The sequence below is a fragment of the Mirounga leonina genome, unplaced genomic scaffold, assembly GCF_011800145.1.
Source record: "Mirounga leonina isolate KUSES-001 unplaced genomic scaffold, KU_Mleo_1.0 Mir_201, whole genome shotgun sequence".
NCBI classification, from domain to species: domain Eukaryota; kingdom Metazoa; phylum Chordata; class Mammalia; order Carnivora; family Phocidae; genus Mirounga; species Mirounga leonina.
Window position 1 is genome coordinate 8,216,753 of NW_023270504.1, and position 14,848 is coordinate 8,231,600.

Below are 14,848 nucleotides of genomic sequence, written 5' to 3' on the forward strand. Positions count from 1 at the left end.
CAGAAATAGAACAAATAATCTTAAAATTTGTATGGAACCTCAAAGAAATCCCAAGTAGCCAAAGCAATCTTGAGAAAAAAGAACAAGACTAGAGGCATCATGCTCCCCGATTTCAAACTACGTTACAAAGCTATAGTAATTAAAAGAGTATAACATAGGCATAAAAACAGACAGATAGATCAATGGAATGGAAGAAAGAGCCCAGAAATAAGCCCATGTATATATGGTCAATTAATTTGCAATGAAGGAGACAAAAATATACAATGGGGAAAGGACAGTCTCTTCAATAAATGGTTTTGGGAAAATTGGACAGATACATGTGAAAGAATGAAACTGGATGACTATCTGACACTACACAATCACACACACACACACACACACACAATGGAATTTTATTCAGCCATAAAAAAGTGTGAAACCATTTGTAACAACATGGATGGAACTCAAGGGCATTATGCTAAGTGAAATAAGTCAGAGAGAAACAAATACAGCATGATCTTTCTTATGTATGAAACCAACCAACCAACAAACAAGCTTATAGATACAGAACACAAGTTGGGTGGTTGCCAGGGACAAGGGGTGGGGGTGTAGGATAAATAAAAATATAAAATAACTGAAGCGTCAGGCATGCTTGGATCCAAGGACTTGAAAATAATGAAAAATGAAGATCAATTACCAGCCAGGAAGTGAAGTTTTATCATCTTTATCCTGGACGAAATTGGCCAGTGTTAAATATCACTTGGCCCTATTAATTTCTCAACACTTGTACCAGCCAGGGTTCTACATTGTAAACAATAGCAACTGGCTATGGTTACCTTAGGGAGAAAAGGGATTTGTGGAGGGATATACAGAAGTAAGAGGAAGGTGACCACAGGGCTCAATATGGGCAGAATCCCAGTGAGGGAGCTGGCCAGGGCAGGGGAGGGGGGAGGGCTTCACCACAGCCAGACATCACTGCTGCCACCACTGTGAGCAAAAGGAAGCCTATATTGCTTCTTGGCATCACTGGTTCCTCATCCGAATCTCAGGCAGGAGCAACTGATGGGCCAGTCTTAGGTCACGTGACCAGCTCTACTGCCCCCAGGGAGGACAGACAGCCTATCAGCCTTCCTTCTCAGCTTCTGTAGCCGGATGCTGGACCCAGCCTCCCACCACGACCCCAGAGTGGTGGTGCCTGCAAACACAGGAAGGACATCACATGCTGAGTGACCAAAAGTTGGACAAATGCCCACTCCAGTATTCAGTACTCTATTCAGGATACTTTGCCCCAGTCTCACAATGAAAAGATCTCATTTTTTTCTATCCCAAAGAGACTTGCAAATGCCCATATTTCAAATTATTTGCAGGAAAAAATATATATATTCTTTTTTTTAAAGATTTATTTATTTATTTGAGAGCGAGAGAGCTCGAGTGGGGGAAGGGGCAGAAGGAGAGGAAGAGAGAGAGAAGCAGACTCCCCACTGAGCACCGAGCCCACTGTGGGGCTCGATCTCATGAACCTGAGCCGAAACCAAGAGTCAGAGGCTTGACCGACTGAGCCACCTAAGTGCCCTGAAATATTTATATTCTTTGATAAAGAGGCCAAGAGAAACTTAAGAGATAAAATATGGAAATTAATAAAAGTTTAAAAATGAGTTAAAGCCTCAAGGATAAAGATACAGATTAAGTGGAGTTATGAATTGACAAGAAAAGAAAAACACAAACAGGAAGGGAAATGATTGGCCCTTCAGCTTAGCACTGTGCCCACCGCAGTCTGTGGGTAGCACCTTGGAACCATCTGGCATCCCCAACAGCCTCCTCTGATGCACAAGTTTTACTCACTCTGTGTGCGCGTGCACGTGTGCGTGTGGTCAGAGTGTTTCCCACTTAACACTTATGTAGGAAAACCAGCAATAGGGATCTAGGGAAATGCTGGGGCAGGTCCTTTGGTTCCTTGCTCACTCACAGCCGCTTGGCAGACAAGCCCCCTGCTCACTGCATCATCAAGACCCATGACTGGGTTCCAGTCCCTAGGTCTAGTACTGCCATGTATCTCAGAATGAGCTGGCCGAGGGCTCAAAGCAGCTCACAGTGCTGGGCTCCACTCGCCCCTCTCTGGTTGCTGCTCCAGGTTGGCTCCGTGCCTCATCCCTCATAGCCCTCCAACTGCCCCACTACATAGGCACCCCCCTAGCCAGAGCCTTGTGCCCCTTAGTGTTCCTGGTTATTGACTAGCAATCCTGTTAGTTATTGGCAGCAGGACCACAGCTCCCAGCAGCCCTAAGCTACTCTTGGGCCCAGGCCCTCTTGCCCTCCCAGCCAAGGACCACTCCCTTTCTCACAGTGGCTCTGTCCCTGGGTGCCTGGTCAGCTGGAGACAGATCAGAACTCGACCATTGGCAGATGTAGCTGATGCGTTTTGTAGACACCCGATGTTAGCTGGGATGAGAAGACTAGGACCAAAAGAGAATCCACACGCAGTTTTGCTTTTGGGTACAGCCATGACTTCCCTCTCATTGTGGAGGCTGGGAAGGAGGGCAGGACAAGGAACAGGGATGGGAAGCAAGGTGGGTTTTCAGGGGCCATAGTCTCTGCTTACAGTCCAGCCCGCTGTCTGCGGTGGAACCCGCCACTAGCCCCCGGGGGCACAGAGCTAACCTGAAGGATCCTCATCACACCTGTACCAGCACCTCTTTCTCGGGTCACTCCGGCGAGCCCTGCTCTCCAACACTGCTGCATTTTCCTTGGCATAGGCAGGCTTTGGAGAGCCCAGTTCTCTCAGCCTCCAAAATAGCCACCATCTGGCATGCATTCCACCCTCGGGGAATGACTTTCTGGTCGGCCTCGTGCACGCAGCACCTCTGCCCATTGCAGGAAGCCACAGCCCTCGTTTCCAGCCACCTTTACCACTTCCTAGCTCCCCAAGCAATCTGGAAATGTCGGAGGACAGGAATCTTGACCTGTGAGTCTTCAGAACTCCAGAGCCTAACGCTCTTCCTAAGACACTTTTATAAGTTTGTTGAACTGCTTTGACCCCCTTTTCGCCTGACCCCCACACTCACTTGTTCCCTCTGGCTCGCTAAGGAGAGGAAGCCACAGAGAGAGGGGCCTTTGTGTTTCCACCTCTGCTGACACTCGAGGCTGGAGGTGGTGGCGAGCATCCCTGGCCCCCTGCTCGCCCCGCACTGGCCACAGGTCATGCCCGCTCCTGCCTCGGCTCCACTGCAGAGGAAACAGGGGGTTGTAGAATTGGACCAGCTTCCAGTCCCTCCCAGCTGTCACCTTTTGATTCCCAACCTGCAGCCCTGCTGGGATAAAGAGCTCTGTTACGTTGGTTTCATAACGGTACACTCCTTCACGGGACCTCTTTCTCTCTCTCTGCCTTCTGGAGCAATGACCACTTCCTGACAGCCTCCCAGGCCAGCAGACCCCTTCCCATCCACACGCTGGAGGTGATGCCATGGACGGGGCCAGGTAGGAGCAGAGCGTGGTCATCACACCAGTGGTCACTGCTCACTGAGCATTCGGTTAGGTGCCCTCCACAGCTAAAAGGTAGGGGCCCCACCTTCTCTACATCCCGCCTCAGCTGTCCAAGGATACTTTGTGTTTGTGTAGTGCTTTGTAATGTTCAAACTGCTTTCACATACATTATGCAGACTTGATATCTGAGCATTTAGATTTTTAAAATATTTCAAGGTCTGACAATGCCACTATAAAGGGGTTTTGTTGCTTTACAAAATCATTCGATACAGATTTGCTTTGGAGAGCTACCACATTTACATTTGTTCAAACAATACAAATTTTGTACTCTACTACATTTGCAGGAACCCACCAGTTACAGAAGAAAGATACAGGGAGATAAGGGTACAGAATAAACAGGGAGATACAGAAGGAAGGAAGATACAGTTAATAAGGACTGGCAAAGGAATCTTCCAGTTCCGTAACATGTCATCTTTTTTTTTTTTAAGATTTTATTTTTTGACAGAGAGAAACACAGCAAGAGAGGGAACACAAGCGGGGGGAGTGGGAGAGGGAGAAGCAGGCTTCCCGCTGAGCAGGGAGCCCGATGTGGGGCTCAATACCAGGACCCTGGGATCATGACCTGAGCTGAAGGCAGATGCCCAATGACTGAGCCACCCAGGCACCCCTTCATGTCATTTTTTTTTAACACATAGAATGAATTGCCAAGTTTTTCTTTTATTTGTCAATCCAGGAATAGTGTTTTAATTTCAAAGGACATGGCTAGATCCTTTCTGTCCCCTCCAGTCCCTAAAGTTTGTCAGACAAGTTGTGTATTTTCTAGCTCATCCTTCCTTCCTCATGAACCCAGGGTCTGCATCTAAACCCCCATGAGAACCAGCCTTTTTGTTGCCCACATTAGGCAATACTTGTCATAGGCAGGTGCGATGTTTAAGGCTGGGAACAAGGCTAGAAACCCAGATGCCAGTTTTGTGGGTGTCCTTAAGTTTTTGACCTGCCATCAAGGTCACCATGTTGGTGAGAGGGTGAGCAGCCCCTACCCATGCCTCTACTCCATTGAGCAGAGGCTGGATTGGGGTACATGAAGTCTTCCCCCTTGCCAAAATGATTACTTTCACTTCACAAAGAATCCTTGTTCCAGGTTATTTTTGTAGGTCCGAAGTTCCCGGAAAGGAGCGATGGTGTTTCCCCTCAGGGACCTTCCAGTAAGTAGGTAGTATTTGCATTGCCAATGTTCCTTTGGAGAGCCATTTCTGCTGACATCTTCAAACCAGAAGGCAAAGAGAGGAATGCAGCGGGTCATACTGAGGCTTTGGGGAAATGGTTATACTTGTCAGCCTAGGAGACTTTGCAAATGATTTCAGATTGGAAAATGTAGTAAACAGAAGACTTAGAAGAGAGATGGTAACCAAGACCTTAGCAAAAATGGTCTTGTGACAGCACAGTCTAAGCAGAGTCAGGGAGAGTGGAAACAGAGGTGAAGGTCTATATTAAATGGTTTATTGACATTCCGTGACAATACAATACATGGTATGTTCAGTGTGTTACCCCTCATTAGCAATACTTTAGAGCACTCTGCAAAAATGCCGTGAATGTCAAGTGTCGATGCATTTTCATCAGTATCTGCATATGGATCTGATAGACTGCCTAGAGGCTTTGTGTTTCATATTTTCAATAAGTAAACCTCTAGCATACCCCAGAAGTAACCAAGGGGGCTCAAGTTATTATATTCTCACTGTGGTCTGTTTTCCTTGGCAAGTTCAGAAGCTAAGCAATGACCCCTCCATTAGACGTGAATTAGTCCAAAGCAGTGAAAGGAGCACAAGACTTCCAGTTGCACAGGGTGGAGGCCAAGGGCTGGCCCAGCCACTTATGGAACATCTGTGTGGCCTTGGGCAAGAAACTAATCCTTTTCCTGCCTCAGTGTTCTCATCTATAAAATAGGGATGATAGCAGTCTCTACCTTGTGGAATTGTTGTGGGTGTTTGCCAGAGCATGACTAAAGTGCCTGACACTTGCTAGGCAGCCAAAAAGTGGGATCAATTACTATGATGGAGAATACAGTCCTTGCTTCCTCTTTAGCTTACAAGCAGGCAACTTTTAATGGGTACCTAGTAGAGCTAAAAAAACACAAGGCAACTTCACCAAAGCTTGGTTCACTGAAATCCATCCCATTACTTCTTCTTTTTTTTTGTTATGTTCAGTTAGCCAACATATAGTACATCATTAGTTTTTGATGTAGTGTTCAGATAAAGGGCCGGTATCCTAGATCTATAAAGAGCTTACCAAACTCAACACCCAAAAAACAAATAATCCAGTCAAGAAATGGGCAGAAGACATGAACAGACACTCCTCCAAAGAAGACACACAAATGGCCAACAGACACATGAGAAAATGTTCAAAATCACTAGTCATCAGGGAAATACAACCCATTACTTCTTAATCTCACTCTGACGTGGAGAGAAATCATTACAATCCTACATGGTCTTGAGCCCATGGCCAGTGAAGCATCAATGGGGATAGATTCCATAAAAACTGTTCCACTATGTAATGTGGAGGAATTTGTCCAGAAGTGGAAATCAAGTGCAGGGACATCTGCCACTGTACTGAAGACCTCTAGGAAACCGAAACTTTCTAGGTTTCAGGCGGGGCATTTGTACCGTGCTGAGCCTGGCTTATGTGGTTTCAAGGTCGCTTCTAGCCTTAACGCTATGTTTCTGTTTACTCACTTGGCAAGTCCATTTCCATTTACTCACTTGGCAAGTCCATCAAGCAATTTGATTTGTGAAGCTTGCCTCGAATTCGTGGCTCACAGAAGGATGAGCTGGAGGAGACACAGAGACCACCTGGGGTCACTTTCTGGTCCTACAGATGAGGAACCTGGGACTCAGAGAGCCAGGCTCCCCCCTCCCCTTATATCACATAGCTAGTTTTCACCTGCGCTAAAACCAGAACCCAGGTGTTCTGACTCTTAGGTCCGTGATCTTTCCATCAGACCACATTGCCTCTTTGGCACAAATGGGGTATCACGCTGAAGAACTAAACATGAAAACAGCACAGCTAACCTTAAGGGACACCTGACACCCTAATCATTTTATTGAATAACTACAAAAGTAAATAGATCATGTTGATCTGACTGTTGAACGTACTATTTGAAAAATTTTTTTCCTTTCTGGTCATCTAGAAAGGTACGTTATTTTTAGAATCTAGGGATAGCTAGAGGGTGATGGTCAGCATGCTTTGTGAGTCCTTTCGCAGAGATGTGACTGGTTCATCTCTGAGCTTTGCATTTTAGAACCCTCGAGAAGCTCTGAATTTCCATTCACCGAGTTACTAGGTTCTTATGCTGTCACCTCAGAGCCTAACAGTTAATCTGCAACTTCTCCGACTTTATGCTACCCTGTGGTCAAATATTTTCATTCCTGGTGGAAGAAGGAAATTATTTCATATTGACTAACAGAAGTCAACATGGGAATCTACCAGTCATGTGCATGATCACAAGATGTACATAGCCTATATGAGTAACTGAGAAATAACGGATCAAATCAAGCTGCTTTGTTAGATGGCAGGCACATTACAAGCCAACAGGGTAAGGAAGTGGTGTCCCGTTCTGTACGTCTCTCTTGCATTTCTGGCTTAGACAAAAATCCAGGGTCTCACCCTGCTCAGTCTGAGCCTTCCACGGAAGCCGCTCATTGTGCCATGAGAGCAGAAAGAGGAACCTTGGAGCATTTAATTGGGGGCCACTTTTGATGAAAAAGCAAATGCAGCATTTATTCTGAGAACACTATTGTATTTGAGCTAATTTTGGTGAAAAAAAAACATACTTCCTGCACTCATTTGAAGAAACATCAGTTGTGAACATTATTTTTAAAAGACTTTGTAAAAAAGAGGACAGAGAACAATTTAGGCTGGTTATTTTTTTCCATTTTAGTGAGAGATGTAAAACATTTCTGTCCAGTTCCTTAAAAATTAAGGAAAGGATCTACAGAGCATTCAATACTGAAAAGAAGTGTTAATTACACACGGTATATAGGTTTCTGATTATGATCCATTGATGTAGAGAGGAAGGCCAGAATAAAACAAAAGCACAAACGTGGGAGAGAAGAGATTGAGACACAAGCAAACAGGCAGAAACAGAAAAAGATACAAGCAGCAAAAGGAAGAAAGGGGGGAAAAAACGAGAACAGCTTTTGGGGACCCCAAGAAAGGACCGTAGGGCCCGCAAGCACGAGCTTGTCCTTGCTTTCACCAGCCTTTGGCAGAAGTCTTTACTCCCCACCTAGACTGGAACTGTGCTGTTTTGCTCGATGTTGTTTTCCCAGTGCCTAGCACTGACGTGGTAAACACAGCGAGAATGAGTAAATGAATGGATGAACACAGGGACAAGTGGAGAATGAGTGTGTAGGGAGAGTCCTGACCCTGGGGCACCTACAATAGGATCCCTTCAAAGGTGGTTTCACAGAGTCTCAGCCATGTTCTCTTTGAAGTAGTAATGCATCTTGGCTAAGCATCAGAGCAATGGTTTCCTTCTGTTTCTTTTGGAGACTTTCTGAAAGTTGATGTTTCCACCATCCTGACCCTGGGTATCACCATGTCCATTAGCACCTTCTCACTCCAGGCCCAGCTGTCTGAGGCTCTCCAACCCTTCTGGCTCCCTAGAATCTCTATCCTGGTACAAGCCACCTCTCCTGTCCCAGAATGCTGCCTTCCTGGCTCTCCCAAGACAGTCCCTCGTTTAGCCCACTTGCTGACAGCTGCCTATTTCCCCAGCCCTTCTGCACTGAGGGCCCTGCTGACCTGGCTGCCCTTCACTAAGGAATCATTGCATCTTCACTCGCACATGAAAATGCCTTTTTCAACCCTTTCCCATCACTGCCCTCTGCTACCTCCCGCTCACTCCTGTACATTCATCACCCACAGCCTCCTCATCCACCCCAGCCACTGACCGCCTTCAGGATGACCTCAGGGACTTGGTGCACAATTCATCCAAAAGATCAGCCCCTGCAAATCCAGTGATTTTTTTTTTAATTGTAGTAAAATACACATAACATAAAATTTGCCATTTGAAGTGTACAGTTTTACAGAATTACATATAGTCATGTTACCATTGCTACAACCCTCTCCAGAGAATTTGCATCTTCCCCAACGGAAACTCTATACCCACTAAATACTAACTCCCTCAATTCCCTGATATTTTAGCAGATTGAAGGCACTCTCACCCTAAAAACTTCATTTCCTGAAGTTGTCCTACCCTCGGAATCTTCGAATTTATCATTGCACTTTCTGTCCACAGTCTTCCATCTTGCCTTGCAAGAGACCTCGATGCAGATAGGTCTGGGTTGGGGTCCCAGCTAAACTATGTGCTAGCCTCAGTTTCTTCATTTATAAAGCTCCGACCGTAGATAGTACTGTAAAGAATATAGATACTAAGCAGATAAGAGAACCAGTGGGCTGTTGAAAGGATTAAGTGCTTATAGAGCAGGGAGCCCAGGTCTGTTGTTCTCCATCCTGCCTACCAGGTTCCTCACTCCAGCCAGCACTTCGCTGACAGTCCTAGCTTCCCAACACCGTGTCTTTCTGATACAGGACGCATCATCCTGCATCAGTCCGGCTCTCTGCCTCACCTGCGCATCAACCGGGCTGTTGGAAAACCATGGTTTTTGCAGGTGTCGTGATAAGACATGGTTTCCCAGTTTGCTGGGCCACCCATCCAGCCCTAGAAGCATTTAATGGGTCCTTATTTAGCTTCCTCCTCCCACTCACCACAACAGCTATTCCAGATCTTTCCCCTTCAGTCCATCTCCCTACCCTGCCATTACTCCAGCGGTTATCATGTATCTTCTTTGTCTGCATAGACCAGAGTTCTTAAGCTGGAGTGCAGGTAGGCATCATGCACATTCTCAAAGAGGTTCTGATTTGGAAAGAGGTAGTGGGATTGAAATCTGCAGTTTTAACAAGCAACCCCTGAGGATTTTGATATACACAGTGCACAGTCCACTTTTCATGGAAGGCTGTCCTAAGCCACAAGCCCCTTGGAGCAGATATCTTATTTGATTTTCTAAATACCAGGCAAAAGATGCTGAAGGAGTGATCGAATGAATGAATTTGGCTGTCACTCTGGGCTTCAAACTAAGTTACCATCCTCCTTTGAAATGCTAATTAGCTACAGCTGTTTAAATGCAGTTTCAAATTCTTTAATGTGTTTTCTCTTTAATTCTTTATCTGCCCTTTTGATTGCATTGGGGATAGGGAACCATAAAGAACTTCTTGTTTTCTGAGCAGTGACAGTAACTGCAGAACACCAGCAACAGCCACATGGCTAGACGAGATTGAGACAGAAGGACAGAGACAGGTCGGACCTTCCCACTGAACCTCAGGGGAGGAAAGTACTCTGTGGACCTTCATTCTAGTGATTGACCTGGCAGAAGTCATGGCAGCCCCTGCAGTGGGCTTTTCTGAAGTGGGAGGAATCTTAAGCGGGGAGATCACTGCTAAGGATGTTGGGAAAAGGTGACCTAGAGAAATAGGGAGGTAAGTAGTGATGCAAGCTGACATACCCAGTCAGTGGTGGAAAGGCTCATCTGGCTTTACATCCTATCTCTGCCATTCCCTCACTTGTCAAATGGGTGTTTAAACTGTTGGGGCGGCTCGTTGTCTCATCTGTAAAATGGGGACAATATGATTTACCTTGCAAGCTCTTTTGAGGATTGAAAAGTGTACTCTAAGTAATGCACAGTGATTCTATGATGTTAAGCAATCAGAGTTTTCGAGAGAGCCGGGCATCGGGTAAACTCCTTGTTTCTACAACAGTGGAGGGCTACACACATACAAAAACCCCTACACCCAGTCTGCCTAGAAAAACAGAAGTGGTACCAGCTATTGCCCCCTGGGGAAGTCTAACTCCAAAACCTCATCCTCACTGTAATAAAATGTTTCCAAAAGGAGCAGACAGAGTAACCTAGGGCCATGCCCTCCCACTTCCTCTTGCCTGAGCAGAGCTCAAAGCCTGTCTTGGGGAAGTGGGCGGTAAACTAGTTTAGCATGGGTGGCTGGAACTGAAACATTTCTTTTACCACCCTCCTATTCTGCCACCCCTTTCTTTTCTGGAGCGAGGGAGAAACAGCTCATGCCTCTCCTGTACCCACACCTACTTGGATCTGTTCTCCGCAGCCTCCAGACCCTACCTCATCATTCATCAGGATTCACTGAATGCCCTCTGGGTCCAGGGTGCTGTGCTAAATGCTTTCCCCAGGACCTCCCTGGGAGCCCATAGGAAGTTTGTTCCAACATTTAGAATCTTCCCCCAGCTCATGAAAACCAAAGCCTAACCTGCACTTCGTTCCCATCCGCAGACCATCCCCAGGCCTGGCCAGAAAGAGTCCCTTTTGCTTTGAGTACTAAGAAACTTTGATTTAAATGTTAATACTAATGAACACCTATAACCCTTCTTTGCAGAACTCCAGGCTCCCTTCCAGTACTTACTCCCTTGCTCTTGAACATGTATTTGCTTCTAGGAGAAGAATTTAGACTGGTTTCCTCGGATGCGAGCCATGTCCCTCGTTAGCAGTGAAGGAGACAGTGAGCAAAATGAGATTCGGAACCTGCAGGAGAAGTTGGAATCCACCATGAGCCTGGTCAAACAGCTGTCGACACAACTGGCAGAGCTCAAGGAGCAGGTCAGTGTGCTTGGGGGGCTGGAGCTGCAGCTGGGTGGGGTGGAATCAGGGGAGACCTGAGGCTCCTGGGAGCAGGACTGTTAATCACAGAGAGCTGTAAATCCCAATAAGGAACCCCCATGCTCTGCTGTGAGAGCCACATCTTGGCAGCTCGAGGCTTCTCCTTATCCCATTCCCACCTGTGTGAGTCTTCTCCATGTATGGAACAGGGGGTGTGGGGGAGAAGGAGCAAATGCCAAAATACAAGGGCCTCTTTGCACTTTCTGATAGAAAATTATATTTTCTGCCATCCTAGCAATTACTAAGCTCATCGGGAAGGCAGATCGTCCTCGGGACCTGTCATTTCAATGCTATAATCAACCCCTTCATCATGTGAAATTATTAGCAGTAGTAAAAATACTATCAAAAGCAGCTGTGGTAGCTATTAAAATGACTACGGTGATGGTGATGATTATCTGACAAGTCAGGGCTGTTTGAAAAGAACCCATGGTTCCTGTTTTTAACCACAGAGAGGGGTTTGCCTTTTTTTTTTTTTTCTGTTTATGGAAATTCACTTTAAAAAATATTTTCCTTTTTTTTTTTTTTGGTAACTATATTCTAGAGGATGCCAGACAGACTGTAGATGCTTGGGAAATATTAACCCCACATTGCATAGCCCACCAGCACTGGGCAAAAGTGAGACAATCAGCTCAACTCACTCTCTCTTTTCCCCCAGATGACAGAACAAAGGAAGAATAAGCAGAGACTGGGCTTTCTCGGATCAAACACACCCCATGTGAATCATCACATGCCACCACACTGATACCATGGGGGGGAAGCCGTGACTAGCCTTTCATCAGTGTCCTGCCTGATCACTGAATAAAGAACTGAGATGGAGGGGAGTGAACAGTGCCTATTGTTGAAAGTTAAAAACAACCAAGTGCCAAGATGTTGAGTGGTTTAGCTCTGAGAACAATTTATAACTGTGTTTTCATGGTTGAGAAGACCAAACTTAAAAGCTAGAAAGCACACATCACGCATTCTTAATGTAACGTGCAGTAGCTTGCTCGAAATGGAAGGAGAGGATAGGGGGAGGCAGGGTGCAAGGGGGCGCGGCAGGGACAGAACGACCTTTGGCTAGATCAGTAAGAGTCAGTTTTGTCTTAAATGCTGATGGTGACCTTCGTCGCGGTCGGTTGGGATTTATTTCTTTTAAATACGGCGTATAGGTTAACGATACAGGAATTCATACAGGGGCTAAGATTTCCTAAGGAAAGTAACAGCAAAGATTAAAAATGAGGTTTGCAAAGAAGAATGTTAATGCTTCCAAACCGTAGCTGTCACAGGGCAATTTTCTTATTTATAACGTGCAACACAGTGGATTTCCAGCTCTCAGAACGTAGTGCTTTGGAACTCATGCCCCTCATGCTGATAGCGCAACTAGAATGTGAGTGCTTTCTCCCGGCTGCAAAGGGGATGCCACTGTGGAGCTCAAAAGGGGATTTTCATGTAACCCATTCAACTATGTTTTAAGTCATGAGGGGGAAGATTTTAAAAGATTTGGGGAAGAAAAAGCTGACAGTAAGCCCCGGCGAAGATTTTTTTTCTTTTTTTTTGCGAACATCTGTATGCTCTTGAAATATATTGAAAATAATAAATGGAAATGCTTAAAGGTGACAGAGAATATTGAGAAACTTATGATGGTCACATTGCCTTTTATAAATATGGAGTAAAAGCTATTTGATTCGTGTTTGCTGTGCTTAAGGAACTGAGTGGTTTTATTTATCCTATCTCTGCAGTTAGGGGGAAAAAAATCCAAGAAATGTATTGAAGACTCAAGAAAATGCAGCATTTCAGTTGCAGATTTTAAACTGTATCGGTAAGAGCTTTTCAGAAGGTAGAAAGATAATCATCTCTTCCCCAAATTGTTTTTAGCTGAAGTTATGCAATCAGGATTTGTGGAGGGAGACAATAACCTGCCGTGCTCATAATATTCGTAGAGACTATACATTTAGGATTTTAAAGCAAAATACGGGTAATGGAAGAATGGCTGCATGGTGATAGGACAAGGCCCCTGACCCCAGACTCTGGGAGATGCTTTGCAAATTGATCTCTGGCGCCCGCCCCCCAAGGAACAAACAATTACCTCCGGAGTCTTAAAACTCTCAAGTTATTACCACCAAGGTTTAAAGTCTGGATAGGGTTTGCTATGAGTTTAAAGTTTAAAGCTTTTTGGATTGTTGTCATTTAGTTTAAAACTATTGGCTCTTAAAATTCTCAAATCATGGTCTGGGTAGATTATAAAGGATTCCTGAACCCATCCTTCTCCCACAATGTTGAAATGTGGACTTGGAGCGAAGCTGTGGAAACCCAGAGCAACAGTTTCTTACCTGAATCTACTGGTACCTCCCACCTCCCACCCCCCACCCCAGTACTTCCCCACGCTAAGAATTCTTTACTGTGACACCATAGTATTTTTCCTTACCAGAAGAGCCATGATCCCAAAATACTAAGAAATTGGGATATATATCTGCCTGCAGGACAGAACTTTGAACCTAGTAGCATTCAACAAGTGTACGAGAAATTTCACTATGGCTCAGTGACCCTTAATGCTTTACTATAAAACTTTGAACGATACCACATACTTGATTTTTTTTAAATGGCTTCACCAAGCCAAAGTCGACCAAAGCAGTCATTGTTTTAATCCAAGACCATCATTGTTATAACAGTATTAGATGAAAGTACACTTTAAAGTATTTTAATTAGACAGAGTTTGCAGATGGGGAGAAGAAGAGGAAATTGGTAAAGATTGACGTATTCCAGGGTAGGAACCCATCTCTGTTTTAACATGAAAGAAGATATTTTTGATGTCTGAACATCAAGAGAAGAAATTAATTTGTCCAATGAGAGCAACCTGCTTTTCACTTGATGAACTATCTATTCTTTTCTGGGGCCATGCTAGTTCTTTTTTATAGTGAATAAGCCATTGGGTATATAACTGCTATCGACAAATGGCCTGACCTCTCCACCCGTTCTCAGGGGCAGCTCACCATTTCACGGCATGTTTTCTCGAATGGGAAGTAACCGAAAGAGATTGCAACTGACCTCTTACTTGTTCAAAACCGGAATATTTCTCAGTTGTGTTTTTCTTTCCTGCCTAGATACTTAGAGATTATAGAGCAAAATAAACAAAACAAAACAAAAAAGCAAAGAAAAAAGACACTCTCCAGGCTCTTAAAGTCATGTCACAAGAAGGTAATAATGGGGAAATTTGACATTTGATATAAGTTCATACTTGTTATATATATGTTAACGTAACTGGAATATTTGACCTAGGCAAGTCTCAGTTAATGTTTTTATATTTATATAGTGATATTAAAATGAGTACAGTAATCTTTGATTTTGATGTTAAGGGAAATGTCTTACTCCTTAGTTATTAAAATACATGTCAGTTTAAAAGTATCAGTTTCTGCTGAATATAATTTTTAATTTCAAAAAGATTTTATTCCCCTGCATGCTACATTCTGAGGCCCAAGAGTTTAAAGAAAGTATGTTTCCTAATTTATATCATTTGAGATGAGAGTGTTTGTATCATATAAGACTATAATATTAATAAATAAATTATATACATGTAAAAATTGCTTTTTCAACCCCTTGAGAAAGTTCATTTAGAAAGGGCTTATTTTCTTGCTTACTGAAATTTTTCTGTTGATGAAGATACAGTTTCTAGT

At 44.4% G+C, this 14,848-nt stretch overlaps 1 protein-coding gene across 7 annotated transcripts in view; it reads left to right on the top strand.

Annotated features, from left to right (window-relative positions):
- ITPR2 (inositol 1,4,5-trisphosphate receptor type 2) overlaps positions 1-14,289 on the top strand; it is a 497,457-nt gene extending 483,168 nt beyond the window's left edge. For 5 of the 7 annotated variants that reach the window (XM_035028030.1, XM_035028033.1, XM_035028036.1 and 2 more), the window contains one exon: positions 9,049-9,993. In XM_035028030.1, coding sequence (XP_034883921.1) covers positions 9,049-9,331 — 283 coding nt within the window. In that variant the 3' untranslated portion in view covers positions 9,332-9,993. Of the gene's footprint in view, positions 1-9,048; positions 9,994-10,976; positions 11,139-11,853 lie in introns of those variants that run through there. The other 2 variants (XM_035028031.1, XM_035028032.1) reach the window with 2 other exon arrangements.
- The last annotated feature ends 559 nt before the right edge of the window (positions 14,290-14,848 follow it).